At 44.0% G+C, this 24,666-nt stretch overlaps 12 protein-coding genes across 13 annotated transcripts; 5 read left to right on the forward strand and 7 right to left on the reverse strand.

The window, feature by feature from the left end:
• The first annotated feature begins 10 nt into the window (after positions 1–10).
• On the forward strand, positions 11–1,649 carry BCIN_03g06110 (hypothetical protein). Its single transcript, XM_024692047.1, has 7 exons — positions 11–129; positions 195–555; positions 622–826; positions 876–1,022; positions 1,181–1,288; positions 1,343–1,459; positions 1,512–1,649. Exons 1-7 carry the CDS (start codon positions 120–122, stop codon positions 1,590–1,592), a joined length of 1,029 nt encoding a protein of 342 aa, XP_024547820.1. The 5' UTR covers positions 11–119; the 3' UTR covers positions 1,593–1,649.
• Position 1,650: 1 nt separating this feature from the next.
• Positions 1,651–2,247, reverse strand: BCIN_03g06120 (hypothetical protein). The gene is made up of 4 exons (XM_024692048.1): positions 2,162–2,247; positions 1,981–2,080; positions 1,904–1,928; positions 1,651–1,849 (listed from the first exon to the last, which is right to left on the reverse strand). The coding sequence occupies exons 2-4, from the start codon at positions 2,074–2,076 to the stop codon at positions 1,809–1,811; spliced, it is 162 nt and encodes a 53-aa protein (XP_024547821.1). The 5' UTR covers positions 2,077–2,080; positions 2,162–2,247; the 3' UTR covers positions 1,651–1,808.
• Positions 2,248–2,402: 155 nt separating this feature from the next.
• Bcsgv1 lies at positions 2,403–5,109 on the forward strand. Its single transcript, XM_001555335.2, has 2 exons — positions 2,403–3,384; positions 3,431–5,109. Exons 1-2 carry the CDS (start codon positions 2,648–2,650, stop codon positions 4,449–4,451), a joined length of 1,758 nt encoding a protein of 585 aa, XP_001555385.1. The 5' UTR covers positions 2,403–2,647; the 3' UTR covers positions 4,452–5,109.
• Positions 5,110–5,419: 310 nt separating this feature from the next.
• BCIN_03g06140 (hypothetical protein) lies at positions 5,420–8,023 on the reverse strand. Its single transcript, XM_024692049.1, has 9 exons — positions 7,996–8,023; positions 7,420–7,931; positions 6,917–7,357; positions 6,601–6,856; positions 6,339–6,550; positions 6,229–6,260; positions 6,015–6,175; positions 5,758–5,962; positions 5,420–5,701 (listed from the first exon to the last, which is right to left on the reverse strand). Exons 2-9 carry the CDS (start codon positions 7,501–7,503, stop codon positions 5,668–5,670), a joined length of 1,425 nt encoding a protein of 474 aa, XP_024547822.1. The 5' UTR covers positions 7,504–7,931; positions 7,996–8,023; the 3' UTR covers positions 5,420–5,667.
• A 30-nt stretch (positions 8,024–8,053) lies between these two features.
• On the forward strand, positions 8,054–9,642 carry BCIN_03g06150 (hypothetical protein). 2 transcript variants are annotated; one of them, XM_024692050.1, is made up of 4 exons: positions 8,054–8,693; positions 8,754–8,793; positions 8,846–9,467; positions 9,528–9,642. In XM_024692050.1, the coding sequence occupies exons 1-4, from the start codon at positions 8,509–8,511 to the stop codon at positions 9,557–9,559; spliced, it is 879 nt and encodes a 292-aa protein (XP_024547824.1). In that variant the 5' UTR covers positions 8,054–8,508; the 3' UTR covers positions 9,560–9,642. The 2 variants fall into 2 exon arrangements, with proteins under 2 accessions (XP_024547824.1, XP_024547823.1); XM_024692051.1 differs by having other exon boundaries at positions 8,054–8,689; positions 9,528–9,559.
• Positions 9,643–9,644: 2 nt separating this feature from the next.
• On the reverse strand, positions 9,645–10,748 carry Bcypt7. The gene is made up of 4 exons (XM_024692052.1): positions 10,583–10,748; positions 10,423–10,493; positions 9,867–10,301; positions 9,645–9,804 (listed from the first exon to the last, which is right to left on the reverse strand). The coding sequence occupies exons 1-4, from the start codon at positions 10,653–10,655 to the stop codon at positions 9,754–9,756; spliced, it is 630 nt and encodes a 209-aa protein (XP_024547825.1). The 5' UTR covers positions 10,656–10,748; the 3' UTR covers positions 9,645–9,753.
• A 114-nt stretch (positions 10,749–10,862) lies between these two features.
• On the reverse strand, positions 10,863–12,200 carry BCIN_03g06170 (hypothetical protein). The gene is made up of 5 exons (XM_001555339.2): positions 12,102–12,200; positions 11,856–11,940; positions 11,773–11,798; positions 11,218–11,719; positions 10,863–11,164 (listed from the first exon to the last, which is right to left on the reverse strand). Exons 1-5 carry the CDS (start codon positions 12,113–12,115, stop codon positions 11,021–11,023), a joined length of 771 nt encoding a protein of 256 aa, XP_001555389.1. The 5' UTR covers positions 12,116–12,200; the 3' UTR covers positions 10,863–11,020.
• Positions 12,201–13,147: 947 nt separating this feature from the next.
• BCIN_03g06180 (hypothetical protein) lies at positions 13,148–15,400 on the forward strand. The gene is made up of 7 exons (XM_001555340.2): positions 13,148–13,724; positions 13,779–14,086; positions 14,142–14,621; positions 14,673–14,782; positions 14,831–14,932; positions 14,986–15,067; positions 15,117–15,400. Exons 1-7 carry the CDS (start codon positions 13,420–13,422, stop codon positions 15,143–15,145), a joined length of 1,416 nt encoding a protein of 471 aa, XP_001555390.1. The 5' UTR covers positions 13,148–13,419; the 3' UTR covers positions 15,146–15,400.
• A 494-nt stretch (positions 15,401–15,894) lies between these two features.
• Positions 15,895–17,531, reverse strand: BCIN_03g06190 (hypothetical protein). Its single transcript, XM_024692053.1, has 2 exons — positions 16,767–17,531; positions 15,895–16,624 (listed from the first exon to the last, which is right to left on the reverse strand). The coding sequence occupies exons 1-2, from the start codon at positions 17,062–17,064 to the stop codon at positions 16,536–16,538; spliced, it is 387 nt and encodes a 128-aa protein (XP_024547826.1). The 5' UTR covers positions 17,065–17,531; the 3' UTR covers positions 15,895–16,535.
• Positions 17,532–17,907: 376 nt separating this feature from the next.
• Positions 17,908–21,420, reverse strand: BCIN_03g06200 (hypothetical protein). The gene is made up of 19 exons (XM_024692054.1): positions 20,585–21,420; positions 20,407–20,525; positions 20,345–20,353; positions 20,217–20,286; positions 20,025–20,164; positions 19,951–19,971; positions 19,860–19,882; positions 19,697–19,804; positions 19,609–19,648; positions 19,458–19,556; positions 19,325–19,407; positions 19,149–19,254; positions 18,965–18,967; positions 18,866–18,912; positions 18,478–18,644; positions 18,397–18,426; positions 18,261–18,346; positions 18,128–18,197; positions 17,908–18,064 (listed from the first exon to the last, which is right to left on the reverse strand). The coding sequence occupies exons 1-19, from the start codon at positions 20,929–20,931 to the stop codon at positions 18,052–18,054; spliced, it is 1,581 nt and encodes a 526-aa protein (XP_024547827.1). The 5' UTR covers positions 20,932–21,420; the 3' UTR covers positions 17,908–18,051.
• A 620-nt stretch (positions 21,421–22,040) lies between these two features.
• Bcelf1 lies at positions 22,041–23,117 on the forward strand. The gene is made up of 4 exons (XM_001555343.2): positions 22,041–22,190; positions 22,248–22,289; positions 22,356–22,494; positions 22,562–23,117. The coding sequence occupies exons 1-4, from the start codon at positions 22,188–22,190 to the stop codon at positions 22,798–22,800; spliced, it is 423 nt and encodes a 140-aa protein (XP_001555393.1). The 5' UTR covers positions 22,041–22,187; the 3' UTR covers positions 22,801–23,117.
• Bcfur1 lies at positions 23,004–24,267 on the reverse strand. The gene is made up of 6 exons (XM_024692055.1): positions 24,164–24,267; positions 23,849–24,080; positions 23,429–23,787; positions 23,224–23,378; positions 23,148–23,164; positions 23,004–23,100 (listed from the first exon to the last, which is right to left on the reverse strand). The coding sequence occupies exons 2-6, from the start codon at positions 24,001–24,003 to the stop codon at positions 23,049–23,051; spliced, it is 738 nt and encodes a 245-aa protein (XP_024547828.1). The 5' UTR covers positions 24,004–24,080; positions 24,164–24,267; the 3' UTR covers positions 23,004–23,048.
• Positions 24,268–24,666: the final 399 nt, after the last annotated feature.

Here is a 24,666-nt window from a genome sequence, read left to right on the forward strand (position 1 = left end):
TAAACACAGAGATCCCGAGCTCCCAGAAATAATTGTATTTTAGTTCCCTCAATTCCCAGAAACATTCACGGGAACTATCTTTTGGTTCTTCAACTTTTGAAATCTTTAAACTGCTAATCATGAACTATGGTAAATCCAATCTACGTCATCTTACTTCAGATCCTGCATGACAGTGGCAGCTAACATTCTCCCAGACTGGATCCTCGATGGAGGATATCTCCCAAATGCTGTAATCCGGCTCGGCATTCGTCGCCAATTGCGTGAGCGAATCGAGTTGATTAAGAGTACTTCATTAGAAGAGGCCTACGAGCGTAAAATGAAGTATGTAGAGCTTCTTCGAAGCCGTCCCATTGCTATTGAGACGGCTGCTGCCAATGAACAGCATTATGAGGTTGGAACTGGTGTTCTTGCTGCTTGTTTGGGGCCGAGAATGAAGTATAGTTGTTGTTTGTATCCTAAGGGAAGTGAAACATTGGGTCAGGCGGAAGTGGAAATGTTGGAGACTTATGTGAAGAAGGCGGAATTAAAAGATGGGATGAGCATCTTGGATCTTGGGTGAGTCTTTCTGAGTTCTAGGCACAAGGTCTACAAAGGAGAATGGCATGTGCTAATGCATTTCAGGTGTGGTTGGGGTTCAGGAGCATTGTACTTTGCGGAAGTTCTCCCAAATTCTAAGATCACAGCGTTCTCGAACTCGAGAACCCAGAAGCTATACATTGATGAGAAAGCCAAGGAGAAGGGGCTCAATAATTTGACAGTCATCACTGGCAATGTCGTCGATTATGAGTTTGAAAAAGAGAGTTTCGATCGAGTTGTATCCATTGAAGTAAGCCACGTGCAAAAATCCGTTCGAGGCAATGGCTAATTAGACGAAGCTCTTTGAACACATGAAGAACTATGAACTACTCATGTCAAAGGTTGGAAGAGCCTTGAAGCCAGGAGGGAAATTATTTGTTCATATTTTTGCTCACAAGACTACACCTTACGACTTTGAGGAGGGATGGATGAGCACACACTTTTTCGTGAGTAGAATTAGTTCTCTATACTTGGAATTACACTTTGGAATCTGGGAGTGCGATGCAATCTCACTCCATCGCCTCTCATTTCTGATGCACTCTTGAGCTCTAATTTTACTTCGAAATGGTTCCTTCAAAGACAGTTACTGATTCGCGTGTTGTAGTCTGGAGGTACTATGCCCTCAGCGGACTTGTTGTTATTCTTCCAGAAAGACCTCAAACTCGAGAGGCAATGGTGGGTGAATGGCCAGCATTACGCAAAGACTTGCGAAGTGAGTCCACCATTCAGTTCAAACTTTGGTCTTCTATACTGATAAAAATTGTAGGATTGGCTATCGAAGATGGTAGCAAGCAAGCAGGAGATTTGGCCTCACCTAACAGAAACATACGGCGAGAAGGATACCGCAATGTGGTACTACCGTTGGCAAATCTTTTACCTGGCAGTAAGTTGATTTCCTCTGTTTCTTCGAATATCCTTTGCTAACTCAAATAAAGTGCGCAGAATTGTTTGCTTATGAAGGTGGAGATACATGGGGTGTATCCCACTATTTGTTTGAGAAGCCCAGTTCTTCCTAATAACATAGACACTGTAGAACCAATAGACCACGTATAATTGACTTAATTTTAACTCCAATGCCCAATGATATATTTCCTTCCATATGTACAGTTCTCGGCCCACTATCCGTATTGTGATTCCAGAGTCTGCTTTGGACGGTATCTCTTAATTGTCTATGTCCTGGCAGCATATGGATACATCCTGGCTGCCCCTGCATCACTTTCTCATCCTAACGTTCAATGATCCCAAGGATGCTTCCAGCCCAACAATGCGGGACCTAAATTGTGTCAGTTTCTGTGCTGTTTTGACTAGATTCAAAGAGTGGCCGTACCATCTTTCTTCGCGCGGTACATCAACTGTATACGAATTAGCATGGCAATAGTGAGACGGTTAAATGAGAATACATACGAAGAACCACATGCTTGCTCCCAATGCTGTACCAGCGAATCTGTATATAGGAGGAGCTCTGTAGAGTCCTCCAGGTCCTGGAGGTGGTTGTGCCATTATACTATTAAGCGTTTAGTAACAGATACGAACGTAGCAGAGAATAAGTTCCATGCAGTTAATAGCAGGCGTACAGACGACTTACGATAGTTGTTGGCGTGTCTTGCTTTCAGAAGTGAGGGTTCAATATGCAGATTGAGTCCCAGTCGTTCATACACAACTTTGAAATCCGGCCCGGGAGCTAAATGTAATGGCCCTAGATTTAAGGCAATTACACAGAAAGCTGGGTACTTGCCCGATAACCTTGAACCTTTGTATTTAATTCACTTTTTCTATTGTGTACTGTACTTTAAATTTTCTTCAACAAAACCAACCTCTTCCCTACTGTTTTCTGCTTCCTATTGTACCGGGGAAGGCGACAATGCTGTTAAGATCAATCTTAATCTCGCAACACGAGCCCTGAAATCGAAGCTTCAGTTTTAACTATCTACCCTCTCATCGAACACCATTCAAGACAGACGTCATTTCTTTACGAAGGAAACTTTCGAAATCCACAACTGCAGGACCGCATACTCGATAATCTACGCGCACACAACAAGGTTCCCTCTCTCCATCTTAGTTTCTCGCCAGAATGGCGACCCCATCACGACCAGCGCCGCAAGCTACCAATGGCATCTATACTCCAGAGCATGCACGCCAACATACTCGAGCGCAAAGCTCATTTCGCGGCTGCTCCAGAATTTCAGATTATGAGGTCATGGGCAAGATTGGAGAGGGTACATTCGGAGAAGTACACAAAGCCAAATCCAAGAAAACTGGCATGGTTGTTGCTCTGAAAAAGATCCTGATGATCAACGAGAAGGATGGATTTCCAATTACAGCTCTTCGCGAAATCAAAACCCTCAAGCTCCTTTCGCATGAAAATGTTTTGAGTCTGGAGGAGATGGCTGTCGAGCACCCACAGAAGAACACCGACAAGAAGAAGAAGGCCATTATGTACATGGTCACTCCCTATTTCGACCACGATTTATCAGGCCTTTTGAAGAACCCAAATATTCATTTTACGGAACCACAGATCAAGTGTTATATGCTGCAGCTACTCAAGGGGATGGAATTCATTCACAACAACAACATTCTTCACCGAGATATCAAAGCTGCGAACATCCTGATCAATAATAAAGGTATACTTCAAATTGCCGATTTTGGTTTGGCGCGACACTATAATGAGCCTGTGCCAGTTGCGGGAAAGGGGAATGGAGAAGCAAAAGCGCATTATACTGTTGTGGTAGTTACAAGATGGTACCGTCCTCCGGAACTTTTTTTGGAACTGCAAAATTATACCCCAGCAATTGATATTTGGGGAGTCGGGTATGTTCAATATCTTGATTTCGAAGATTTAACTAATGATCCTCAGTTGTGTCTTTGGCGAAATGTTCCTTGGAAAACCAATCCTCCAGGGTGAGAGCGAGGAGCAGCAGCTTAAACTTATTTTCGATTTGTGTGGTACCCCCAACGAGGAGAATATGCCTGGATGGAGGTTGTTACCCAAAGCTCAGGGACTCAACTTCAGCCCACCACGCCCTTCGACGTTAGCACAGAAATTTCGAGAACAAGGCTCAGGTGCTATCTCTTTATTGCAGGAATTGCTTAAACTCGACTGGAAGAAGCGCACCAACGCGATCGATGCATTGAAGCATCCATACTTCAAAAACTCTCCTTTACCGCTAGATCCGCACGACATACCAATTCTAGAATCATCACATGAATTCGATTCAAAGCAGCATCGGGGCCAAAAACAGGCCCCACCACCTCCCAAAGGAGGCGATGTAGGCATGGGACCGGATCAGTGGGACCGAAATGGAAGCGGGCAAGGATATGATAACTATTCCAGTAATCGAAGTCACCAAAACGGCCGCTACCCTCCCCCTCCTCCTACGCACGGTGGTTATAGAAATAGTGGCCCACCGCATCAGCAATATGATGACCGCAAACCAGCTTGGAGAAGAGATGATCGAGGTTTGCCACCGCGACCACCGCCGCCCACTGATTTCGCTTATGATGGTGGAAGATCAGATTCACATGGTCATCGATCCAGATCTCAAGATCTAGATGGTCGCGGTCATCGTGATCGTGATCACGCGCCTCTTCCTCGCAGTAGAGCTGGAGGCGGTGGTGGCAATATCGATACGTATATTCCAAGTTATAACACGAACAGACGACCAAGAGATGACCGACCACCAAGAGATGACCGCCCACCACGAGATGATCGTCGAGATGATCGTCCACGACATAGTAATGGAACTAGACATGACTACGACAATCGAGGTTCCCGAGAACCTCGGGATAGTCGAAGTCGTAGTCCCAATCATGATCGTGGGAGAGATCGATACAGAGACCGAGAGCCGATAGGAGATCCTTATGCGCATCGTCGTTGATGCCACATCGGTTTTCTCGGTACGTGGTTACATTATTATTTTGTTCTTTTAGCGTTGGGGTCATAGTTGCGAGGGTGGAGATAAATCTGCCTTCTTGATATTACATTGCGAGATCATAGGAAGTGACTCGCACTTAGGGATTGGCGTGGGTAGCTTTTGGCTTTGGCTTTGGCTGTATCAATTTGGCGTTTCTCACTTCAATGTAATTTTGGAAGCATCAATGGAAGGAGGAGGGTATTTTCAAATTCAGAGTACAATGAAGGGAATAAAAGGAAAGAGGGACGGCTGGTAACAGAGTGTTCGATGTTTTGTCGAGCAATCAAATATATGAAGTTTTTAGGCCCCTCTATTCGGCACGGGGAGATATCGGCATGTAATTTTATATGGGAGGATGCATCAATGGAAAAGAACAAGATCTCATTTTTAATCTATTACAGAGAGATTCATTCGCAAGAGGTGCACCGTAAGTTGGAACCATGAATCAGTGGGTCTTATGGAAAGAAAGGTATGATGGCGAAGAATGCTAGTTACCTACCTATCTTCGCTTTTGTATTATTGTACACATCATATCATTTTAAAGATCACATCGCACTTTTAGAAGTCACACTTGGAAATTGAGAAAGGATTGTTCCACACGCGTTAGAACAGAATACACATACTTGCTTGCATTGTCCATTAGATTCTGGCGATTGTGACATTGGAGCTGGTGAGAAATCTCCAAATTTTTAATATTCATACACCGGGCGCCTTGGGGTTGACCGCAATATATGCTCTACGCTATTAAACTGCTTCCATCTAGTCTTTCTTTTTCTTAGGTCCCGTAAAGCCTTCCCAATTTTGGACAATGTTTCCTGAGTGAATAAACAACAACGGTATTTTCAGAATTCAAAGTCCAGCAATGATTATGCAAACAAATCGTGGACACTATTAACAACTCATTAGACTTTTTTTTTTCTTTTTCAATATTTTGCATCTCAAAGCTTCAGTTTCAGATTTGCTATTGTACGCGCAAAATAATTTTTTATGAGCCATTCGCGGTTGTAATGACACATCTATTATCAATTGCGCCGGTCTCCCTTGTGAGTTTCGCCGTTGATACCATGCTAGAAAATCGGTATATCCTTCCTCATACACCCAAACTCCATCCTATGCTCGCCAACCAGCCAGTTGGATTAGCCATTAAGAGACTTGGCCCATAAAATTACACTAGGTAGCATCAATTCAGCTTGCTCTGCGGCTGTGGAGCTAGTCTACCACGGTGTTAGTTTCAGATTTACATTGACTGGAGCTGAAGAGGGCTGCATACTTAAGAAGCTCGAATTCATTGTACCTCTTCAGATACTTGTTTCCGCGTCTATAAGCTTTCAATAAATCACCGGGGTGTTTGCTATGAACAGGTCCGCCAACAAGTTTGACGACTTTTGATGAATCATGGAACATCGGATCGAAAACGAGAAGATTTTTCGTGCCGTCAGTTAGTTTCTCGAATCCAATGATTGTCATTGAGTGACCTAGAACGTAACATTTAGATAGGCATGTAGAAGCGAGAGGATGAGGATTTACCTGGATGTTGAAAGTATATGGGAGGCAGAGTAGTTTCACGAACTTTGCAGTTATAATCGAGAGTACCATCAAAAAAGTAAGACTCGATCTTTGAATACAAAAGATTGACTGCCGGAGGATCTCCTCTATCCTTTCTTGTCTTCATAGCCGCAGTATCACATCTAAAAAGTTTTGTCAGTTCAATGTAAAAATTCAAGAGTCTTAAAAGGCGTACTGGATACCAAGAGAGCAAAACATCGCTTGAGCCTGTTATTGATTTTTTCATATTAGTTGATTGACATGATAGCTTGGTATAACAAAGGAGAAGCAGGGAAGGCCACTCACGTCAGGAGTTCCAATGTACTTCCTTGTTCCACGAATTCCACCAGTTTCTATTCGACCTTGAGAGTTTATTCCTTGGTCCCAGGCGCTCTCAATATATTCTTGAATATCAAAAATTGTTGGAACAACGTCACCAAGGACCTTATGACCAGGGAATTGGGATTTAACAATATACGAACACATCATTTGAATGTTTCTGTAGCCACAGAAGCCCCCTAGATATATGGTTAAAAGGAGAAACTCGGTAGGAAAATGAACATCATACCCTCTCTCATAAGTTTTGAAACGTGAAGAACAGCCGGATCACACAGGTAAGCATAGCTTACTGAGCGATCTTGGTCCAGAAGCTGGGATAGTACTGGAATGATACCGTCTGCTTGATTTGGACAATATTTGACCCTCCTCAATTGACCATCTGCGTTAATTCTGTTGATCGTCTTATACTGACCATCTGCTTGGAGCAGCTTCACGAGCCATGACGGCATTTGCTTCTCATGCGCATGGGGGCCAAGCTCTGCTTTCTGTTCATGAATGAAGTCAATATCATGTGACAATTAACATATGAAAAAGTCAGAACCTACACCTAACTGACGTGTACCCTTGGCAGGAGGAGGTTTGGACTGCGATTTCAGAGTGATATCAGGCATTTTCAAGATATCTCTCCATGCTTTCGTCCCAGATTGCGCTGGCGGTGGCTCTCGGGTTTCGTAATCATGCCCAGCATCGACGTCCCGAAGTGCGTGTGAGAGTTTCGTACCAAAACTAGCATCTTTACCAACACCATTCTTGACTTCTTGTCTAGAAGGCCCCGACGCGGGAGTATCTAGATCCATGTTTCCATCCTCTTCTCCATGCATCTCGATATGGCTATCAAGCTCATCAAATAATACCATTTCTCCACATCCATCAATCGGACAATCGGCATAGTTAACATCATCTTGATTTACCATCGCGACAACACTTGCACTATCTTTTGCTACAAATGGCGATTGTCCTTCAGCATGTAGCGTTTCCAAATGTAGCTTTTTTTTCGTTAGCCAACGGGATTCCCTTTTTGACCCAAAGTGATATTTTGTGAACAAACCATTATTTGATATTCGCTTTCCGTTTTGAACCCACAGAAGGGACAAAGCATTTCTTGTACCTCTGGCATTTTGACCTGGGCCATACGGTTGGTTGGAGTGTTATTGGACGATGAAAGAATTACAAAGAGCGGTACTGTTCACGTCGAAAGTGTATATGAACGAATGTATGAACAAGGGTCGGAGAAGTTGTTTTACACACGGCAACTTTAATCGGCCGCAGGAAATATGAAACGGAAGAATATTAAATGACGGTATGAATTTGAAGCAGGGCAGATGGTGAATTAAAGACAAGAAAGGCTACGAAGGAAAGAAGATGAGAGTAACAAGTGAGGTTGGTTGGTTTGAATGATTTGTCGGTCGTTTGCTTGCTTGCTTACCTATTGTGATTTGGTTTTAAATGAAAGCGAGGCTGTTACCATTTATGGCCTTGACTCCTACCCAGGTATATACGAAGTACGAGCAAAAGTTGCTGGGTGGATAGTAGATATTAGAAGCCAGGCTGATGAGTTGGCTGGTTATGTTAGCATTTATTAAGCATGATTACCTATGGAATATATAAAATATATAAAATATACCATAAACGTGGCTGACGCTTCTCTCGGCTGGAATAATATTAATAATTTGGATCATCATGAACTTATGCAACATTGATCAGAGTGAAGTCGGACTTTCTTCAACGTTGCGCCAGAGAGAGACATTGTCACATGAGAAGTGCAGCTTCCAACGCCATAAAGTAACTGTTTTCGGTATCGTACATGAGATATACATATATCCCAAGGGCATGGCGGTATCTTTGCCCCCAGGGAACTCACGAGAACGACAACATTTCACTCTTCCACCACAACACAAAATGACACTCCGGCACAATGTCAAAGTCACAATTGAACAACGTGTTGAAGCCAAAGTTAACGGCGGCGGATCATCGGTCACTGAGCGGTCACTTATCGGCCATGAGATACGGCAAGGCTGGCCAATGGTATAAATTCCCCTGTTGGGCCCAAAACATTTTTCTGTTATCTCTAGTATCGCATTCTTTCCTTTCCTTTCTCAATTCACATACAGGAGTGGGATCTGATTTTACGTGCAACATGTCTCCTCGTTTGCTATCACCTACTCTCCTCCGAGTATGTCGGAGAAATTACTCTACATCTAGGACCGTTTCTTTGGCATTTGATTTGCACGAACCTGCCAACCCCTCGTCCAATGCTCCGCGAGCCATCGTCTTCATGCATGGTTTATTCGGATCCAAGAAGAATAACAGGAGCATTAGTAAGTGAGCTTTCCTTGCGCACCCATTTTATCGTCGTCACGGTTCACTGATTCTTGACTCCAGAGCTCTCGCAAGAGATCTAGGAAGGCCTGTCTATGCTGTTGTGAGTCACATCATTCGAAGAACTTCGAAGAGCGTTCATTGAGAGAAAATAGGATCTGCGAAACCATGGCGACTCACCGCACCACCCTGAACACAATTATACGGCCATGGCAGCTGACGTAGCTGGATTCATAAATGAGCATAAACTTGCTGGGCCTACACTGATAGGCCACTCAATGGGAGCAAAGACTGCCATGGCTCTAGCACTTGAATCGCCAGAAATGGTCGAAGATATAGTATCTGTGGACAATGCACCCATCGATGCGGCACTCCTCAGCAGCTTCGGAAAATACATCCAAGGAATGAAGAAAATCGAAGAGGCGGGAGTCTCTAAGCAAACTGAAGCGGATAAAATCTTGCAGGACTTTGAAAAGGAGCTTCCTATCCGCCAATTTCTCCTCGGAAATCTTGTGCGCACTGAAGACAAGACGCAGAAATTCAAAGTTCCTCTCAAGATTATCGGAGGTGCTTTGGACAATTTGGGTGACTTTCCGTTCAAGGATCCGGATTCGATACGCTTCAACAAACCAACTTTATTTGTTCGCGGAACTCAAAGCCACTATGTGCCAGATGAAGCACTTCCTATAATTGGAAAGTTCTTCCCCCGATTTGAATTGGCCGATATAGATGCTGGGCACTGGGTGATTTCTGAGAAACCAGAGGAATTTAGACAAGGTTTGTCTTTCCATTCGTGGACAAAATTGTGAGATTCTTCGCTGACTGATGTTGAACTAGCCGTCGTAGAATTCTTGAAGCCAAAGGAATAGAAAGGGTAAAAATGTACAGTCTATTGTGTATATGTAAAAGGGTATCTGCCATAAGTCCAAGCCATCCAAAAGAATAATACCCACGTAACGCCTCCGTATACAAATGCTTCGTATCCACCGATCCACGTACCGTGTGCCCAATATCTTATAATGTATGTCAGTACCACTTGATCCAACTTGTTGCAAGATCATGTCTAGCAAGCGCATCCTGATGTAGAGTTGTCGTTGGTTCCTCCGATCGTGACCTGTAAATCAACACATTAGCACGCCCTTCCCCTGTACAACCGCAAGCGCACAAAGAACTTACACCACCCGACTTCCTCTGCCCTCCCTTTAACAACTGCGGTCTCTTGACGACCTCTCTCACCACCCCCTCAAAAACCCCCTTCACACCCTCCCTAGTCTTACTACTACACTCTCCCCATCCTGCCACCCCTCTATCTCCCCATTCCTCCGCCAGCCTTCTTCCCTCTTCCTCGCTCACCATCCGCTTCTCTTTACTGCCCAAATCACATTTCGTTCCCACAATCCAGAATACGCATCCATCTACCGCATTATTCTCCGCCTCATCAATCCATCTACCCAGACTATTGAACGACTCGCGATTCGTAACATCATAGACCAACAATACCGCATGCGCACCGCGATAGTAAGAATTCGAGAGCGTGCGAAAACGTTCTTGACCTGCTGTATCGAGCAGATTAAGCCGGTAAGGAGAGCCGTGGACAGAGAGAGTTTTCAACTAGAGGGAAGGGAGGTGTTAGTATACATGCGCTATTGTCCTGTGTTGTGATATCGTATCCACCCCATTCATCCATTCAAATGAAAAAGAAAGAAAAGGAACAGAAATGAGAGAAACAAACCTTAAAATCGACTCCAATGGTAGCAGTACTACTTTCTGAATCAAATTGATCATCACAATATCGTATGAGCACTAGACAAAAAATCCACTATTAGCACAAGCCTAGCCTCTTATCTCAACTGCAATAAAGCAAATGCACAAGGTGAAATCGGGGGTCGTACATGCAGATTTACCAGCTCCCGATGGTCCTATCAAGAGAATTTTGAGAGTTGGTATAGATTCGTCGGATGCCATCGTGAAAATATTGAGAAGTGGCTGGAGAAACAAAAAGCTATAGTATGCGAATGTGAGGGTGAAGGTCTAGAAGTAGGAAAGGAAGTTGTATGCATATAAGGAAGGAAAGGTGTTGGGGTCATGTTAATCACAACGTCACTCGCTAAAAGCAAGGCTGATGATGCAAGATCAACAACGCCACCAGTGCATTCACGTGGATCGTCCTCATGGACACTGTATTTTTGCATTTTTTTGACATTTTTGGAATTGAATGATAGCCCAAGGCTATATGTGATGCAAAGTCACGCCTATATTGCCCAAAGCCCAGACTTGACTACATATCATGCACCATCAAACCCAAACCACATAACATCATCATCCTTGATTTATACTTCCTCCAACACCTTCTCCTTGAATTCCCTCTCAACCTTTTGACCCTGCTCATCTGTGTTTGACTCGCCGTGGAGGTTAAGAAGAGCACCAAGGTCGAACTTGGGTGCCTTCAAAAGCTTGACTTTTCTGATGTGAACCTATAGTAAAATTAGCATATAAAATTCCACCTTCTCTGAACAATTGAACATACGTTTTGTAATGGGTAGATGCCTTGGGTTGCCTTCTCAATCTCACGACCGATAACCTCTGGGATGAGCTTGGCGGTGAGTTGAGTGAGAGTGCAAGTGCTGGCCTCACGTTGAATGATCTCGGTCATCTTCTTGCGGATGGCTCTGATCTGGGAAGAAGCAGCGTATGTGGTCTTCTTGATCTGGTTAGGTCTGCGCTTGGTGAATGCAATAGCGAAGAGGCGGAGGAGGTAGTCGTCGGTGGTCTTGACGGTGATGTTGGCCTCGATCAAGGATTGCCACTTGCGGACAAGAGATCTGAGCTTGTCTGATGTGAAGTCGAGACCGTGGAAGTTGGTCAAGCAGTTCTTTCCTTGAACCTCATCGACACGGAGCTTAACCTTGCGGAAAGCGTGGTCCTCATCCTTTTGCAAATCGGCCAAAGAAACCTCGACGATTCTTCCCTTCAATGAGTCGTTGGCGTTCTTGAGACCGGTGGTTCTGTTGACAAGGGTCTTTCCGACACTGTAGAAACTATTAGATGGAATTCGAAAGTTTAAGTAATGGGATTGTCGTACTCTCTGATTTGGAATGAAGATGGTGCCTGTGATAAATATTGTCAGTCTCGGCGGATAGATTTCTGTCTCAAAATTAAACATACCTTGATTTGGTACCAATCTTTACGGGTGAAGGGATCCAAGGTCTTCTTCTTCAAACCCTTCTTGCCCTTAGAGAGACGCTTATTCCTGTCGTGCTGTCAGATTCCAGTTCTTGATGCTTTGCCCCTCGTCCTCGTCTTTCTTCAATTGTCGCGAACCCGTCATATTGAATCCGTATGTTGCGATTCATCGATTTACAATAGCACAGAATCGAGGAGATAGGATGTGATGGCGAGGGATTTACTCACTTTCCGACAGCCATGATTGCGATTAGTTACCTTTTCGCCGACTGAGATTGAATTGTTGAGTGGGCGTTGGTGGTCTGGTGAAATCAAGAAGAGGTCTTCAAACAATTTTGATTTCTGTGCGTAAATGAAAATTAAGCGAGTTATTTTGGATAGTTCAAGTGGTCCAAGCGCTCCGAAGGGTCAACGTACTAAGAACTGCGGCATACCCAATCATTCAAAATACATGGGAAAACTTTTGCAAATTTGATGCAATGAAGCATTTTCAGGTGAGGGCGAGGGTGGAGGGTGGAGGGTGGAGGGGGGTCAATTTCATTTGGAATCATTGGAACATCGAAGAGTGTTATGTTTGTTCTATCTCGATTTCTAACGTTTGGCTTCTTTTCCCAGTGGCAAGGGGTCTCTCCATACAGACAGAAAAATCGGCATACCACTCACTCACACAATTTTGATTTCACATAGTAAGCAATCCTCATCTGGATCAGATATTCCTACGCAGTTCCCGGTATCTATATCGATTAGAACCTGCTTATAAGACAGGGAGGAAGGTAGGTAGGTAGGTAGGTAATAAGGTATTCTGTCTAACTCCCAAGTCAAAGTTCTGATGGTCTGATTCAATATGGAACATTGAAGAGAATATTTGCAGGTGATCTGCTTTTGCCGACTGTACACCCTATCCGGCGCAGTCAAAAGGTACTCCCCTTTCGAAATTATATATCAAACCAATTTATCAATATTTGAATCAAAAAATTGGTAAGCAGCATAGAGAAGTATCCAATTCATCATCCATGGAAATTGTATAATATTGAATGTACCATTGATGATCTTAAAAGGAACTACAACGTGGGTATTCTTATTAATTGCTTCTTTGATTTTGAATGGCTTGGTGGCCGGTCTCTTCGTACTGCGGTGCCATCTTCCATTGCACACTCTACCGTCCATATGAAAAGATGGTAACCGTAACCGGCACCGGCATCGGTATCACTTGACTTGACCCAGGTATTAATCCCACTCGCACTTTGTTACTTTGTGAAAATTAAGCAAATAATGAAAATTCTCCATGTCAGTTCATTGTTCCGGAGCCTCGCCGAGCCTTGCCGATGACGCGATAATCTACCAGAGCAATACTTTGCGAGTTTGTGCTTGTCATGCCCCTCAACTGCACTAGGATTTGACTCATCCATACATGAACATAGAAAACTTAAATTGTTGATTATTCCCTAGACTTTTGAAGATTCGTTTTCTATATTCTTCATTCTTCACAGATTTTCATATTTATACTTGTATTCACACTCATCCTTCTCAATCAATTGCTTCCAAAATGACCACACCACAAGATATCGTTGGGGCAAGCGGCCTTTCAAGAATGGTTTCCAATAGCATGAACCTGAGCGGTTCCCCTACATTGAGTTTTCACTCTCCACCCTCGAGCTATGGAGGTTCGATGTCGAGAGCAAATGCTCAAGCCCAGGCGAAGCAATTGAAGCCATTTGACAAAGAGAACATCAAGATTTTGCTCTTGGAAAATGTCAACCAAAGTGGAAAGGACATTCTTACCGGACAAGGATACCAAGTTGAATCACTGAAGAGTTCTTTGCCAGAGGCCGAATTGATCGAAAAGATTCGGTATGATGAATGAAGCCAACAAAGAAGTAAGCCTTGCTAACAACTATTGTATAGAGATGTCCACGTTATTGGAATCAGATCGAAAACCAAGCTCAGCGAGAAAGTCCTTCGTGAAGCCAAGAACCTGATTGTGGTGGGATGTTTCTGTATTGGCACAAACCAAGTCGACCTTGACTACGCTGCCGCACATGGAATCGCTGTCTTCAACTCTCCCTTTGCCAACTCCAGAAGTGTAGCAGAATTGGTCATTGCGGAAATCATTGTCCTTGCCCGTCAACTCGGCGACCGATCGAATGAATTACACAATGGAGTATGGAACAAAGTCAGCAACAAGTGCTGGGAAATTCGTGGAAAAACTCTCGGTATGTAATTCCACATCTGCTCTCTTTTCACATGGAGCTGATTCTCAAATCTCAGGTATAATTGGTTATGGTCACATTGGCTCGCAACTATCTGTTCTTGCTGAAGCCATGGGTATGTCGGTGATCTACTACGATGTCGTCAACCTCATGGCTTTGGGTACTGCCAGACAGGTTTCTACTTTAAACGAATTACTCAATACCGCGGACTTCATCACATGCCACGTTCCAGAACTTCCAGAGACCAAGAATCTTATTGGAAAAGCACAATTCGATCAAATGAAGGAGGGAAGCTATCTTATCAATGCCTCCCGTGGTAGTGTGATTGATATCCCAGCTCTTATTGAAGCCTCCAGGAGTGGAAAGATTGCTGGTGCAGCTTTGGATGTATACCCAAGTGAGCCAGGTGGAAATGGACCTTACTTTACAAACGAGTTAAACACTTGGGCGGATGACCTCCGTAATCTTAAGAACATCATTCTCAGCCCTCACATTGGTGGCAGTACCGAGGAGGCACAACGTGCTATTGGTGTTGAAGGTATGTGCTTCTCCAGCATTAGAATTATCGTCGGCTAACATGATCTTTCAGTTGGTGACGCTCTTGTTAGATACGTGAACTTGGGTGTTACCCTTGGAGCTGTAAACTTACCAGAGGTCAACCTTCGTTCGCTTACACTGGAAGAGTCCAACCATGCGAGAGTAAGTTCATTGCCCGTAACTATACGATCGTTTTACTGATTTTAATAGGTCATCTACATCCATCACAACATTCCTGGTGTTTTGAGAAAGGTTAACGAAATTCTCGGTGACCACAATGTAGACAAGCAAATTACTGATAACAAGGGTGATGTAAGTAGATTTGGGGGGTTAAACTGTTGCAGTCGTGTGCTAATACATTTTAGGTTGCCTACCTTATGGCTGATATCAGCAACGTACAAACTAGCGATCTCAAGGATATTGTTGAAAGCTTAGAAGCTTTGAGCTGTAAGTTCCTCTACGCATTTATACAATCGTACAAAACTAACATATTCAGCACGTATCCTCACCCGTGTGCTTTACTAAGCAATGAAGAAATAGAATTGGACGTACAAATTTGCATTGGGAGTTTTGAATTAAAAGGGCATTCAACAGGAGTGGCGGCGCTTGGTCTTGGGGTTGCATCTAAACAATCCCTTCAACATAGGCAGGGCGGGAGACGCAAAAAAGGTTCACCTGAGAATTGGAAAATCGGATCAAAAAATTTGTATATTAGGCATAGGATATAGCCCAGTACATTTATTATATTGGAAATAAAACACTTCGTGGCTTCGATCATCACCCTGAAGAACTGATTGAATCGATCGTGTGTGGTTTTTCTAGAAGGAATATAACAACCACTAGAATCACAAAATTTCAGTAAGCTATTCAATGAATAGTAATGGCCAAGTGGCACTGATCCGAATATCATGGAGAAGCCATAAGGATTACGTGCGATGAACGATTTTATTGGTTTCACGCAGCTATCGACGAAGCGAAAAATATACACCTGTGCTAGAGATAACCTTGCTTAAGCCGATGTTCTGCATTCAAGCCCATGCAGCGATATAAATATGTTAATCTTGTTTCTAATCAAGTGCTATGAGGCACAGGAGCTCGACTTTGGAATGTACTATGACAAGTTTCTTGCGTACCAGGTCAAGGCAATAGACGTGAGTTTTCTTCTTCTCCTCGATCATTTACGTCCTCTTTACAATTCCGACCTCTGCTGTCTATAACACCACCCTTCAATAAATCTACTCATAACAAAGAAAACACGCACGAAACCCATTTTTTAAATAAATAAGAAAGATATTTGATTAGATTGTTAAATAAATAGCAGGTATTTCTATTAAATAAATACCAACGCCCAAAACCAACGATATATGAAAGGGTATATAAAGTAAGGAAGGAAGGAATGCCAGCCATAAATACAGATTCCCAATGTACACCGAATCAAACGTTAAACCCATATATACGGAGCACTGTTTACCCCAGCGGGATCACATCCCCAATTCTCAATGGCATGCCATACCATTCCGATCGACAGCAATCACTCATCCGTCAGAAATCCGAGACGAGAACTTAGAAGCTCAGCCCCGATCCGCCGAGACAACGACCCTCCAGATTCGTGATCGAATGAAATCGAACCAACCCATACTTTTTTACTAAATTACCACCAGTCCCGTGTTCTGGACGCCCTGAACACTTATCCCGTCCGTCCGTCCAAATTTTCATTCCATCCATGTGATGCACGGAAAAAGGTATCAAAGAATATCCGAATATCGAAACCTGTCCGTCCCAAGAACCAGCCCAAGAACCTATTACTATGACGATGATGAAGAACAATTGTTTTCGTTCCCCTATGTACTTTATTTTTCCTCCTCTTTTTTTTTCATCCCTCCAATTCAAACAGAACGATTTCTAAAAAAGTGTCTCATGAGACGCTCTTTCGCTCCATCCTCTCGTTCGGTTCTTGGTATCCTTGGAAATCTTCAAACGAGGGAAAACTAAAGTAGCCCGCTGCTATCACTATCATCAGCCATTGGTCTTCTCTCGAAATCTCAATCGCCAGCATAGAAAAAGATAAAAGGAAAAAGAGAGAGAGATAGAATATACTAACACTGATAACCGCCCGAACACCCCTTCATTCCCAATTCCTGCTTACAGCTCCTCGCCAATCCGCTCCCGCTCTCCGGACTTCGGGGACTGCGATTTCCAGGCGTCGAATACGCACTGCCGCTATCTCTCCTCGAGCCCCCTCCATTCATGTGATCCTGTTGAGCCGAGTAGCTCGCCACCCTCGTGAGAATCGACGCAGCTTTAGTAGAAGCATGCAGCGTAGCGAGATCCTTACGCGAAGCGTTACCGGTGACGAGGGAAGGGGCCGTGGCGTGTGCTCTCATGAGTTTGGGTCGCGAAGACATGCTGGGTGAAGATCCGCGAGATTGAGTTTTGGTGGACATGGTGAATTTCTACCTGACGGGGAAAAGAGGCGGGTCGTGATTGGTTGGGTCACGTTTGATGTACGGGTGAGGCGAGTGAATGATCGACCTGTGATAATATACACAACGTTTCGCTTTCTCCACGTGGGTCGAATGATAATCCGGCGTAGACCGAGTGATGAGATTGGTTGAAATGGATGAGAGATGTGAAGCTTTTTGATGAGATTAAATTCTTCGTAGAGAAGTGATCAAGAGTATATTAATTCCGGGGAAGGTTTTCTAGAAGGAAAGAAAGAGGAGTAAAGCAAGTCGGGCGATACACTTGTCTATATTAAATAACACACACAAAAAGCATGGCAGGCCTGTCAAGCAAATGCAAAACACTACGTAGATAAACAACTCAGGCCGATTTAGGACATCCTTACCAGAAAGCCGATAAAAAAGAAAAGGCTCGGTCTGGCCACATGCCAGACCGTGAGCTAATGGCCGTATTCATACCGTCCACGCCAACAGTAATGATGTGGTGGGTTGTTAATGGTTATGGTGTTGTACACATGCATCAAACGTGCATAGGAAAAGGTGGGCAAGCTTACCATCCAAAATTCACTATCAATGATGACCCCTCACTCGGGCCCGCCTTACTGGTTGCCCCCCAAAAACTGTCAGGATACGACTCAAACTTTACGATAATATGGCGTCCCCCCCAATTCTCAAGAATCTTGGAAGTTGGGAAAATTGATATATATATTACGGGGTTTGACTGCATATGATACTTGTGAAGCCACTACTGTACCTCCTTTCTGTGGTTAGAATACGGCAATGTCGTATGTTTTGTCAAACAAGTCACCATGCTCAACCGAGATCTGACAAGACATAAGTTAAAACATTGCTAAGGTAAAAAAAAATCGTGTTCTATGTACTAAACTACGTTTGGTATGTTAGGCACTCATACTGCATGCAGGTACATATTGTGCGGCCCGAGTCATGACTGTTTCTTTCCGCGCGTGATCAATGATCAATACTGTATTTCTGGGTCAGTTTCATAAAGTCTCACTACTGCAAAATTTCTTGAAGGGGTACATACTCATCCCAACTACGTCCCTTGACAGCAGCAAGTTCCTCCTCGGTCATTCTGTGACCAGTAGTAAAGTATCCTAGTAGCAATTGTTCAGCCCTATTACAAGTTATGGATGGTGAATGATGCGTGCAAGACTGACCTGCTGTAATCTTTGCATCAATCTCGACCCTCGAATCAGCTGGGATCCATGATTCAGGAAGCTCAACTCTCTCATGGATGGGGATTCTAGACGTTTGTTTAGTAATGAAAATCAACGTCGCGTGCGTGGTTCTTACCCTTGACCGACTATGGCATCGTGTTTCATGCTGTAAAGATGGTTACTCCTGCGTCTTGTGTGGTGGATTCAAGCAACTTACTTGCTCATACTTAGCATTCTGTCAATTTTCTTTATTCCTAACCAATGAAGAATGTCGGGCATCAATGCCTGGAAACGCATATCCTTTACACCGGCAATATTTTCCGTACGTTTGAAATATTCCGATGCTCGATCAAGTCCACGCTTTCTAGCGTTATAAACGAGGTACTACATGACCGAGTTAGATGGTTGTCTCAAAGATCCAGAGAAGTGATAAATCATGAAGATCTGAGGGGATAAAATGCGGATGTCATCGGAAAATGATTAGGAAGTGGGGAGATGGTGTGGTGAAGTGGGTATGGGTACAAATCGATAAGCCTCGATGAGCTCCACAGCAGAAGGATAAATGCGGTGCAGACAACCTATCAGCCGCGGAAATATTCAAATACCTTTGTAACCTCTCCAAGAGCTCTACCTTCTTTTCTGAAGTAAATCACTCGAGAAGCAGTTAGTCATGGTGTTGAAGCACTGTCAAATACTTAACTCACCGACTAGAAACACGAGAGTCAGTAATTGCCTGTAAACCTTGAAAGAAAGCAAGGAACCAAAATTGCATAAAAAGCGAACGTATTTGGGAATCCCAATTGTTACCCATGTGCCGATTGAACATAAAACGAAATATGCAGACAGAGTTGAATATTAGGGTTGTGAAATGAAACCGAGTGTACTTACCCCCACTACCACCCTTTTGCGCCTCCTTAACAGCCTCCTCGATACCATAGATCAGGTAAGGACGGCATGTACAAATATCAGATCCGAACACGTCACTGCCGTTACACTATCACAAAAAATCAGCATGAAAGATCTCCTAATCGTAACACCTCAAAATTGCGGCATTTGATTTTTACCTCGTCATGGACTCGTAAAGCTAGGCGAACATTCTCATCTGACATCTTCGCGGGGTCTCCAAAGCAGTAGACAGTCAAACCACCTATAGATAATTAGATGTCTTCACGATGGATCGAGATTAATATTTCATACCAATTGGTGGCATGAAGAGCTTGATGTCTCCTCTGGTAATCAATTCCGGGTATGATCCACCAGTATGCTCGAACAATGCTCTCCTCAGAACCCCTTCGGCTAGACTATGGGTAAGCAGAACGACTTCCAAAATTGTGATAGAAATACGAACAAATGCCAAATCGCTCAGCAACTCCAGGTAAATACCAGACCTATGATATTATTAGACATACATCTTGCAAGCAGGACAATTAACATACTGGTTCTACGGCGAATTTTGTGACTGCAAGTTCACCAGCCTCGTTCAAGCAAATCTTGCCATCCGGCTTGAGCCGACCTTCACGAACACTAGCTTCTAATTCTGGTAGCTATAAATGACATTAGATTCGGACTTCTACCTTGCTGTTTAATGTTGCAAATTACCTTCATATGAGCTCGGGTGATTGCTATCAATATAATTAGTCTTGCTGTCCAATGCGATGTCGACCTTCCAGGAGACTGTCAAAGTACATACCAATAGTAGGTCTAATATCAACTGAGTTTCGTCAGCTCAAAGCTATCCTGTGCACTTATCTGGAGATTACTTACCATTCTCTTTCTCAATTGTGTCCTTAAAGAGCCATGGAGCGAGATGGCCCAAAGGGTCCATCGATACTATCTTTTTCTTGTCGGCCCATTGAGGAAAGGGTCCAATGTTGGCGGCAGGTTCTGTGTTTGTGAAATCTGGTCTAGAATGTGTTAAATTGTTTGCAAGTGAGATACAAATTGTTTGAAGCCTACTTGTGGTCTGCCTTGATTTCCTTGCTAGCAACGGCCAAAGCATAGTATATCGAATAGGATCCACCGTGAGCTATCAATGTCCAACATCAGATTACATCACGAGTTATTAGCAGACAACCAAAACATACCTCCAATTGCTAAGACAAACAGTTAGTACGCAAACAATCTGTAAAATGGTGAACAAACTTACCATTGCGTCTTCGGGCTGTTTCTGTAGCTCTAGAAACAACTACCGGACCTCTGATCTGGGGATCGCTATGACCCCATTCCATAGGAAGTGGATTGATACCGGATTGTCCGGGGTATGTACTTATATCATAGTTCAGTCAAAATGTTCCTGTCCCCTGCACGCATTTAAAGAAACTCACGTGAGAATGATTCGAGAAGTACCGGTGCTTGCTTTTTGGGTATAAGAAGGAATGGGTGTTTCATCGGGCTTCGCCGCTGAGATGGTTGGAGACTTGGGCACCTCCGCTTCATTCTCGTCCTTGGATGCACTTTCATCATTGCTTGCAAGAGGCTCGGACGGTTTGGAAATGGATGCTGAATCAGTAGAAGCAACATCTCGAACTTCCTTCATACCAGCTAAGACATTGACACGGCCGGTAATAGCATCGACGTTAGATGACAGCTGGACCTGGTTGAGTTGTAGACTTTTGATGGAATTCAGGATCTCCTGCATTAAAGCGGTCTGGTCCGGAGGCGGAGAAGACATCTTGGAAGGCAGGTTTGGGATATGACAGATTTCGAAAAGAACCAGGTTTGAGAGGAAAGTAAATGATTTCAGTCAATCTGGAAAGGGAGCAAGCAGATCTTATATGTGGAAGATGAGGGGTAAATGGGATTCGGCGCGTTGGTATTGTTTGCTTGTCAGATACCTACTAGGTAGATAGGTAGTAGGTCGTTAGTTAGATAGATAGGTCTCCAGAGGAAGGCACAAGAACACGTATTACGTGAATAACAAAAATGGCAAAGTGACTTTCCTCTTTCTCACGGATGATACGAGGAAGGAGATGGGATAGACAGATAGATGAATAGATTGAGAGAAAGTGGGAACAGGATGATGAAATCCGGATGCTAGTTGGCCATATCTGGCTGGTATCTGGTCAGGATGAATAATGAATAATGAATAATGAATAACGATTGCATTCCTATCACCGACTTCCTTTATAAAGCTGATGTCCGCTGTTCACATTGGGCTGGCTGTATCTATCTAAGATAGCACGCTCGCACGATACCTAGGTCGGTCTATCAGCCCCACTACGGCGTATAAAGAAGGAAGGGACTTGCACGAGGAATCTGCGGAGGGAGCGATGGAGGGAGCGATGGAGGGAAGTGAGTACGAGCTACGGTGTCGAGAGTGTGCAGTTTACAAAGACAGCCCCGTGCTCACATCAAAGTCTCAAAGGCTCAAAGTCTCAAAGAACCAAGCAGATGTGGCCGTAGAGATATCTGCGGGAGGTCGTGATCCATTCTAGCTCGGATACAGGAAGGATGCTTTGGACATGTACCTATTGATTCCTCCCTTTTGAGTCACAATTCGTAATATTTATTGCTCTGATCAAGCCCAGTCCCAACCCTCTTTGAACCAGAAACCCCTCGTTGTCTATACAAGTATCGAGTCACATCCACCCGCTCACCACACCTGCCAGCACCAGCACCAGCACCAGCACCAGCACCGACATCATCGGCAGCTTCCTAAACGTCCCAGATTTCGTCCAAGGGAGGAGTGATATCGCTATCGATAAGCCCACACCCGTACAAATAAACAAACCCGGTCAGCAGTCGGCCTGAACCTAAAAAGATCCTCCCCGAGCTCCCAAAGCTTTGTTGGTGACGCTTAGGAACTAGCAGCACAGGCTAGCAAGTCGCGTCTTTACATCTTCCGAGCCGCGCTTGAGTCCCACTGCATTTTCTTAAACATACCTTATCATTACTCCTAGCCAAATTTAAAGAACTTCAAAGAGCATAATGGTGAGCAATCTTCAATCTTCAATCTCTCCCGTTGCAATCTTCTAATCCATGCATTAGGGTAAACGCAAGGCAGCCAAGAAGGTCCAGGGTCCCAAAAAGGTACAGTATTTTTCGCAGCGTTCCCGATTCTCTTCGACTTGCGACACATACTGACAACTTGCAAAGAAAGAAGTTCTGAGTACAACTTTCCCCTGTCTATTTTGCAATCACGAAAACTCGGTCATCGTAAAGATCGATAAGAAAGCTGGTGTTGGTCACTTGTCCTGCAAAGTATGCGACCAAAAATTCCAATGCGCCATCAACTGTAAGTTCTCTGCAACAAAGGAAATCTCGTAGAGGTTCATGTGAAGCTAATGTTGGCCCGCATATAGATCTGTCGGCTTCCGTGGACGTATATGCCGATTGGGTTGATGCTTGCGATGCAGTCGCAAAGGAAGGAGATGATGGGGGAGATCTTGCCCCCGAACGTGCGCCTGCTCGACGTTCATCTGGCGCTGCTGGGAAGGGCGATGCGGATGACGACGACAATGATGACGATATAATGGGAGACGAGGATGGGATGGGTGGTTACGGTGGCGATGGAATAGTTGCAGACGATGAAGATTATTAAGCTTGGGATTTTTGGCTTGGGTTGTGATAATTTTACTGTTTGGAGTTTGGGAGGCTCACGGTTGGCGAAGCTCTTCACACGGTACTGCCCTGTGATTGATAAATGGATTGAAATCATCACCTCTTCGGTTGCAAAACATATTGGTACAAGTGACAGATTGATTGGATACACCAACAGATAATGTTATTTTTTTCTTCTTCTTTTGGTAGATAGCTAGAATATTAAGGAGACATTGGAACCCGAACCTTCTACATGGTATAGAATCTATCGCCAAAATCACCAAGGCCTGGGACAATATAACTAGATGGACGTTAGCAAAACTCAATACTACCTGGCGAGGATCATACTTCTTTTCGTCGAGACCCTATCATTGTGTTAGCTGACTTGTGCATATTGAGAAGAACGCAATAAGTGAGTACCCACCTGATCAATAAATGCTGTTACCACTCTAACCTTCTGGTACTTCTTAGCGAAGGACTCGATGCCTTCTGGGCTTGCTATCAAGTTCAAGAACAGAATTCTCTCTGCTGGAACTCCTCGAGAAATCAAAACGTCTACTGCCATTGATGCAGATCCACCTAAGTCAAGTATCAGAATAGCACCATTGAGTCTTGGGGGTGTGACTTACCTGTAGCAAACATTGGGTCAAGAAGCAACACCCAACGCTGGGCAATATCTTCTGGAAGTTTATCATAAAAGAGCTTAGGCAATGAGGTTTCCTCGTCTCTTTGTATCAATATTTTGCCAATTCGCACGGAACGACAGCAATCCCGTAGCCCCTGCTCCATAGCTTCACCAGCTCTCATAATGGAAACACCACATATCTTTCCTTGGAATTGGACTCCTGCATAGGTTCGACCAACTGGGGTAGTGATCGTGTGCTCTACCACTGGTAGATGATTAAGACCTTCCTCAACCAGCAAACGAATAATTCGGTTCGAGTAAAATATGAAATCGGCTCGCTGCGTATTCTTGTCTCGGATCATGCTATATCACTCGAGGTAAGCATGTGGTATGGGTACGTGCAATAAATACTTCAATGACGTACGTGAGAAGAGCAATAAGCTGCGGGGTTTGAGGTAATGTGTGAACATTCTCGAAGGAGACTGGAGTTGAAACCGTTGCAATAGGTTTCTCGGGGCGGTAATCAGGACCGACACATTGTGCGGGTGATTTAACACCTTCTAAAGACTCGGAAGACATTTTGCTGTGAAATTTTCTGGGGAGTAGAGCTTTGATGGGGAACACAGTCGAGATGGACAATGAGGTTCTTCTCGCTACTTTAGTTAGTGGCAGGCAAGTTTAGTGACAATTTTGGAGCTTTATAAAGGCAGCTAAAGAAACTTGTTCATTCACTACTAACCTCAAGGATATCCTGCCGGTTATTGCTCAAATGCACACAACACAGAGCTGCAAGAATCTAGTTCGCAACTCTGCGGAGCCCTCCGTATGATTTCTCGTGGGGCCGGTCCAAAGCGAAATGCAGTGTGCGAGGAGTAGATAAACTGATAGCCGATAAGAACAGGGACTGTCTTGGCAGGCTCTGAAGAGTAGGTGATGTTGCAATTCTATGACAAACTGTTTTCAGAGTACTGGGAGATACACGTAGATGATATTCTAGACTCACTCACAGCTGGAAAAGGCCAAGCATCAATATTCCTTATTACTTGGGGAAGAGAATGACTTTTGTTGCTGTTGGGAAATAGAGACCCGTCGTTGATCTTGGATCTTTTTTGGAGGTCGAAAGATCAACAACTTCAATCAATATAAGGTTGTGACTTTGCGGAGAATTACCCAGTAATGCAAGGAGGGAACCGTACACAAGATTCACAAGCTTAAGGTTGGATATAGGAAAGCCATTAATAA

Source organism: Botrytis cinerea, chromosome 3 (assembly GCF_000143535.2).
Source record: "Botrytis cinerea B05.10 chromosome 3, complete sequence".
In the NCBI taxonomy this organism is placed as follows: domain Eukaryota; kingdom Fungi; phylum Ascomycota; class Leotiomycetes; order Helotiales; family Sclerotiniaceae; genus Botrytis; species Botrytis cinerea.

Bases quoted from the DNA above. Each gene is read 5' to 3' on its own strand.
- BCIN_03g06110 (XM_024692047.1), top strand. The intron at 556-621 runs GTGAGTCTTTCT...AATGCATTTCAG, and splicing joins ATGAGCATCTTGGATCTTGG to GTGTGGTTGGGGTTCAGGAG. The intron at 1,460-1,511 runs GTAAGTTGATTT...ACTCAAATAAAG, and splicing joins GGCAAATCTTTTACCTGGCA to TGCGCAGAATTGTTTGCTTA.
- BCIN_03g06120 (XM_024692048.1), bottom strand. From the start codon at position 2,076: ATGGCACAACCACCTCCAGGACCTGGAGGACTCTACAGAGCTCCTCCT. The intron at 1,929-1,980 runs GTATGTATTCTC...ATTCGTATACAG, and splicing joins GAGCAAGCATGTGGTTCTTC to TTGATGTACCGCGCGAAGAA. The intron at 1,850-1,903 runs GTACGGCCACTC...GACACAATTTAG, and splicing joins GTACCGCGCGAAGAAAGATG to GTCCCGCATTGTTGGGCTGG.
- Bcsgv1 (XM_001555335.2), top strand. From the start codon at position 2,648: ATGGCGACCCCATCACGACCAGCGCCGCAAGCTACCAATGGCATCTAT. The intron at 3,385-3,430 runs GTATGTTCAATA...AATGATCCTCAG, and splicing joins ATTGATATTTGGGGAGTCGG to TTGTGTCTTTGGCGAAATGT.
- BCIN_03g06140 (XM_024692049.1), bottom strand. From the start codon at position 7,503: ATGGCCCAGGTCAAAATGCCAGAGGTACAAGAAATGCTTTGTCCCTTC. The intron at 5,963-6,014 runs GTAAATCCTCAT...GTTACGTTCTAG, and splicing joins CATATACTTTCAACATCCAG to GTCACTCAATGACAATCATT. The intron at 5,702-5,757 runs GTATGCAGCCCT...ACACCGTGGTAG, and splicing joins AATGAATTCGAGCTTCTTAA to ACTAGCTCCACAGCCGCAGA.
- BCIN_03g06150 (XM_024692050.1), top strand. From the start codon at position 8,509: ATGTCTCCTCGTTTGCTATCACCTACTCTCCTCCGAGTATGTCGGAGA. The intron at 8,694-8,753 runs GTGAGCTTTCCT...TCTTGACTCCAG, and splicing joins AATAACAGGAGCATTAGTAA to AGCTCTCGCAAGAGATCTAG. The intron at 9,468-9,527 runs GTTTGTCTTTCC...ATGTTGAACTAG, and splicing joins ACCAGAGGAATTTAGACAAG to CCGTCGTAGAATTCTTGAAG.
- Bcypt7 (XM_024692052.1), bottom strand. From the start codon at position 10,655: ATGGCATCCGACGAATCTATACCAACTCTCAAAATTCTCTTGATAGGA. The intron at 10,302-10,422 runs GTTTGTTTCTCT...CCTTCCCTCTAG, and splicing joins CCATTGGAGTCGATTTTAAG to TTGAAAACTCTCTCTGTCCA. The intron at 9,805-9,866 runs GTAAGTTCTTTG...GTTGATTTACAG, and splicing joins GGCAGAGGAAGTCGGGTGGT to GTCACGATCGGAGGAACCAA.
- BCIN_03g06170 (XM_001555339.2), bottom strand. The intron at 11,720-11,772 runs GTACGACAATCC...TAGTTTCTACAG, and splicing joins TCTTCATTCCAAATCAGAGA to TGTCGGAAAGACCCTTGTCA. The intron at 11,165-11,217 runs GTATGTTCAATT...ATTTTACTATAG, and splicing joins GCATCTACCCATTACAAAAC to GTTCACATCAGAAAAGTCAA.
- BCIN_03g06180 (XM_001555340.2), top strand. From the start codon at position 13,420: ATGACCACACCACAAGATATCGTTGGGGCAAGCGGCCTTTCAAGAATG. The intron at 14,622-14,672 runs GTATGTGCTTCT...ATGATCTTTCAG, and splicing joins ACGTGCTATTGGTGTTGAAG to TTGGTGACGCTCTTGTTAGA. The intron at 15,068-15,116 runs GTAAGTTCCTCT...TAACATATTCAG, and splicing joins AAGCTTAGAAGCTTTGAGCT to CACGTATCCTCACCCGTGTG.
- BCIN_03g06190 (XM_024692053.1), bottom strand. From the start codon at position 17,064: ATGTCCACCAAAACTCAATCTCGCGGATCTTCACCCAGCATGTCTTCG. The intron at 16,625-16,766 runs GTAAGCAGGAAT...TGATAGTGATAG, and splicing joins GAGCGGATTGGCGAGGAGCT to CAGCGGGCTACTTTAGTTTT.
- BCIN_03g06200 (XM_024692054.1), bottom strand. From the start codon at position 20,931: ATGTCTTCTCCGCCTCCGGACCAGACCGCTTTAATGCAGGAGATCCTG. The intron at 19,972-20,024 runs GTAAGTAATCTC...GACGAAACTCAG, and splicing joins CACAATTGAGAAAGAGAATG to TTGATATTAGACCTACTATT. The intron at 19,408-19,457 runs GTATGAAATATT...AATTATCTATAG, and splicing joins GCTCTTCATGCCACCAATTG to GTGGTTTGACTGTCTACTGC.
- Bcelf1 (XM_001555343.2), top strand. The intron at 22,290-22,355 runs GTACAGTATTTT...CAACTTGCAAAG, and splicing joins AGGTCCAGGGTCCCAAAAAG to AAAGAAGTTCTGAGTACAAC. The intron at 22,495-22,561 runs GTAAGTTCTCTG...GCCCGCATATAG, and splicing joins ATTCCAATGCGCCATCAACT to ATCTGTCGGCTTCCGTGGAC.
- Bcfur1 (XM_024692055.1), bottom strand. From the start codon at position 24,003: ATGTCTTCCGAGTCTTTAGAAGGTGTTAAATCACCCGCACAATGTGTC. The intron at 23,788-23,848 runs GTACGTCATTGA...CGAGTGATATAG, and splicing joins CAGCTTATTGCTCTTCTCAC to CATGATCCGAGACAAGAATA. The intron at 23,379-23,428 runs GTAAGTCACACC...TACTTGACTTAG, and splicing joins TGACCCAATGTTTGCTACAG to GTGGATCTGCATCAATGGCA.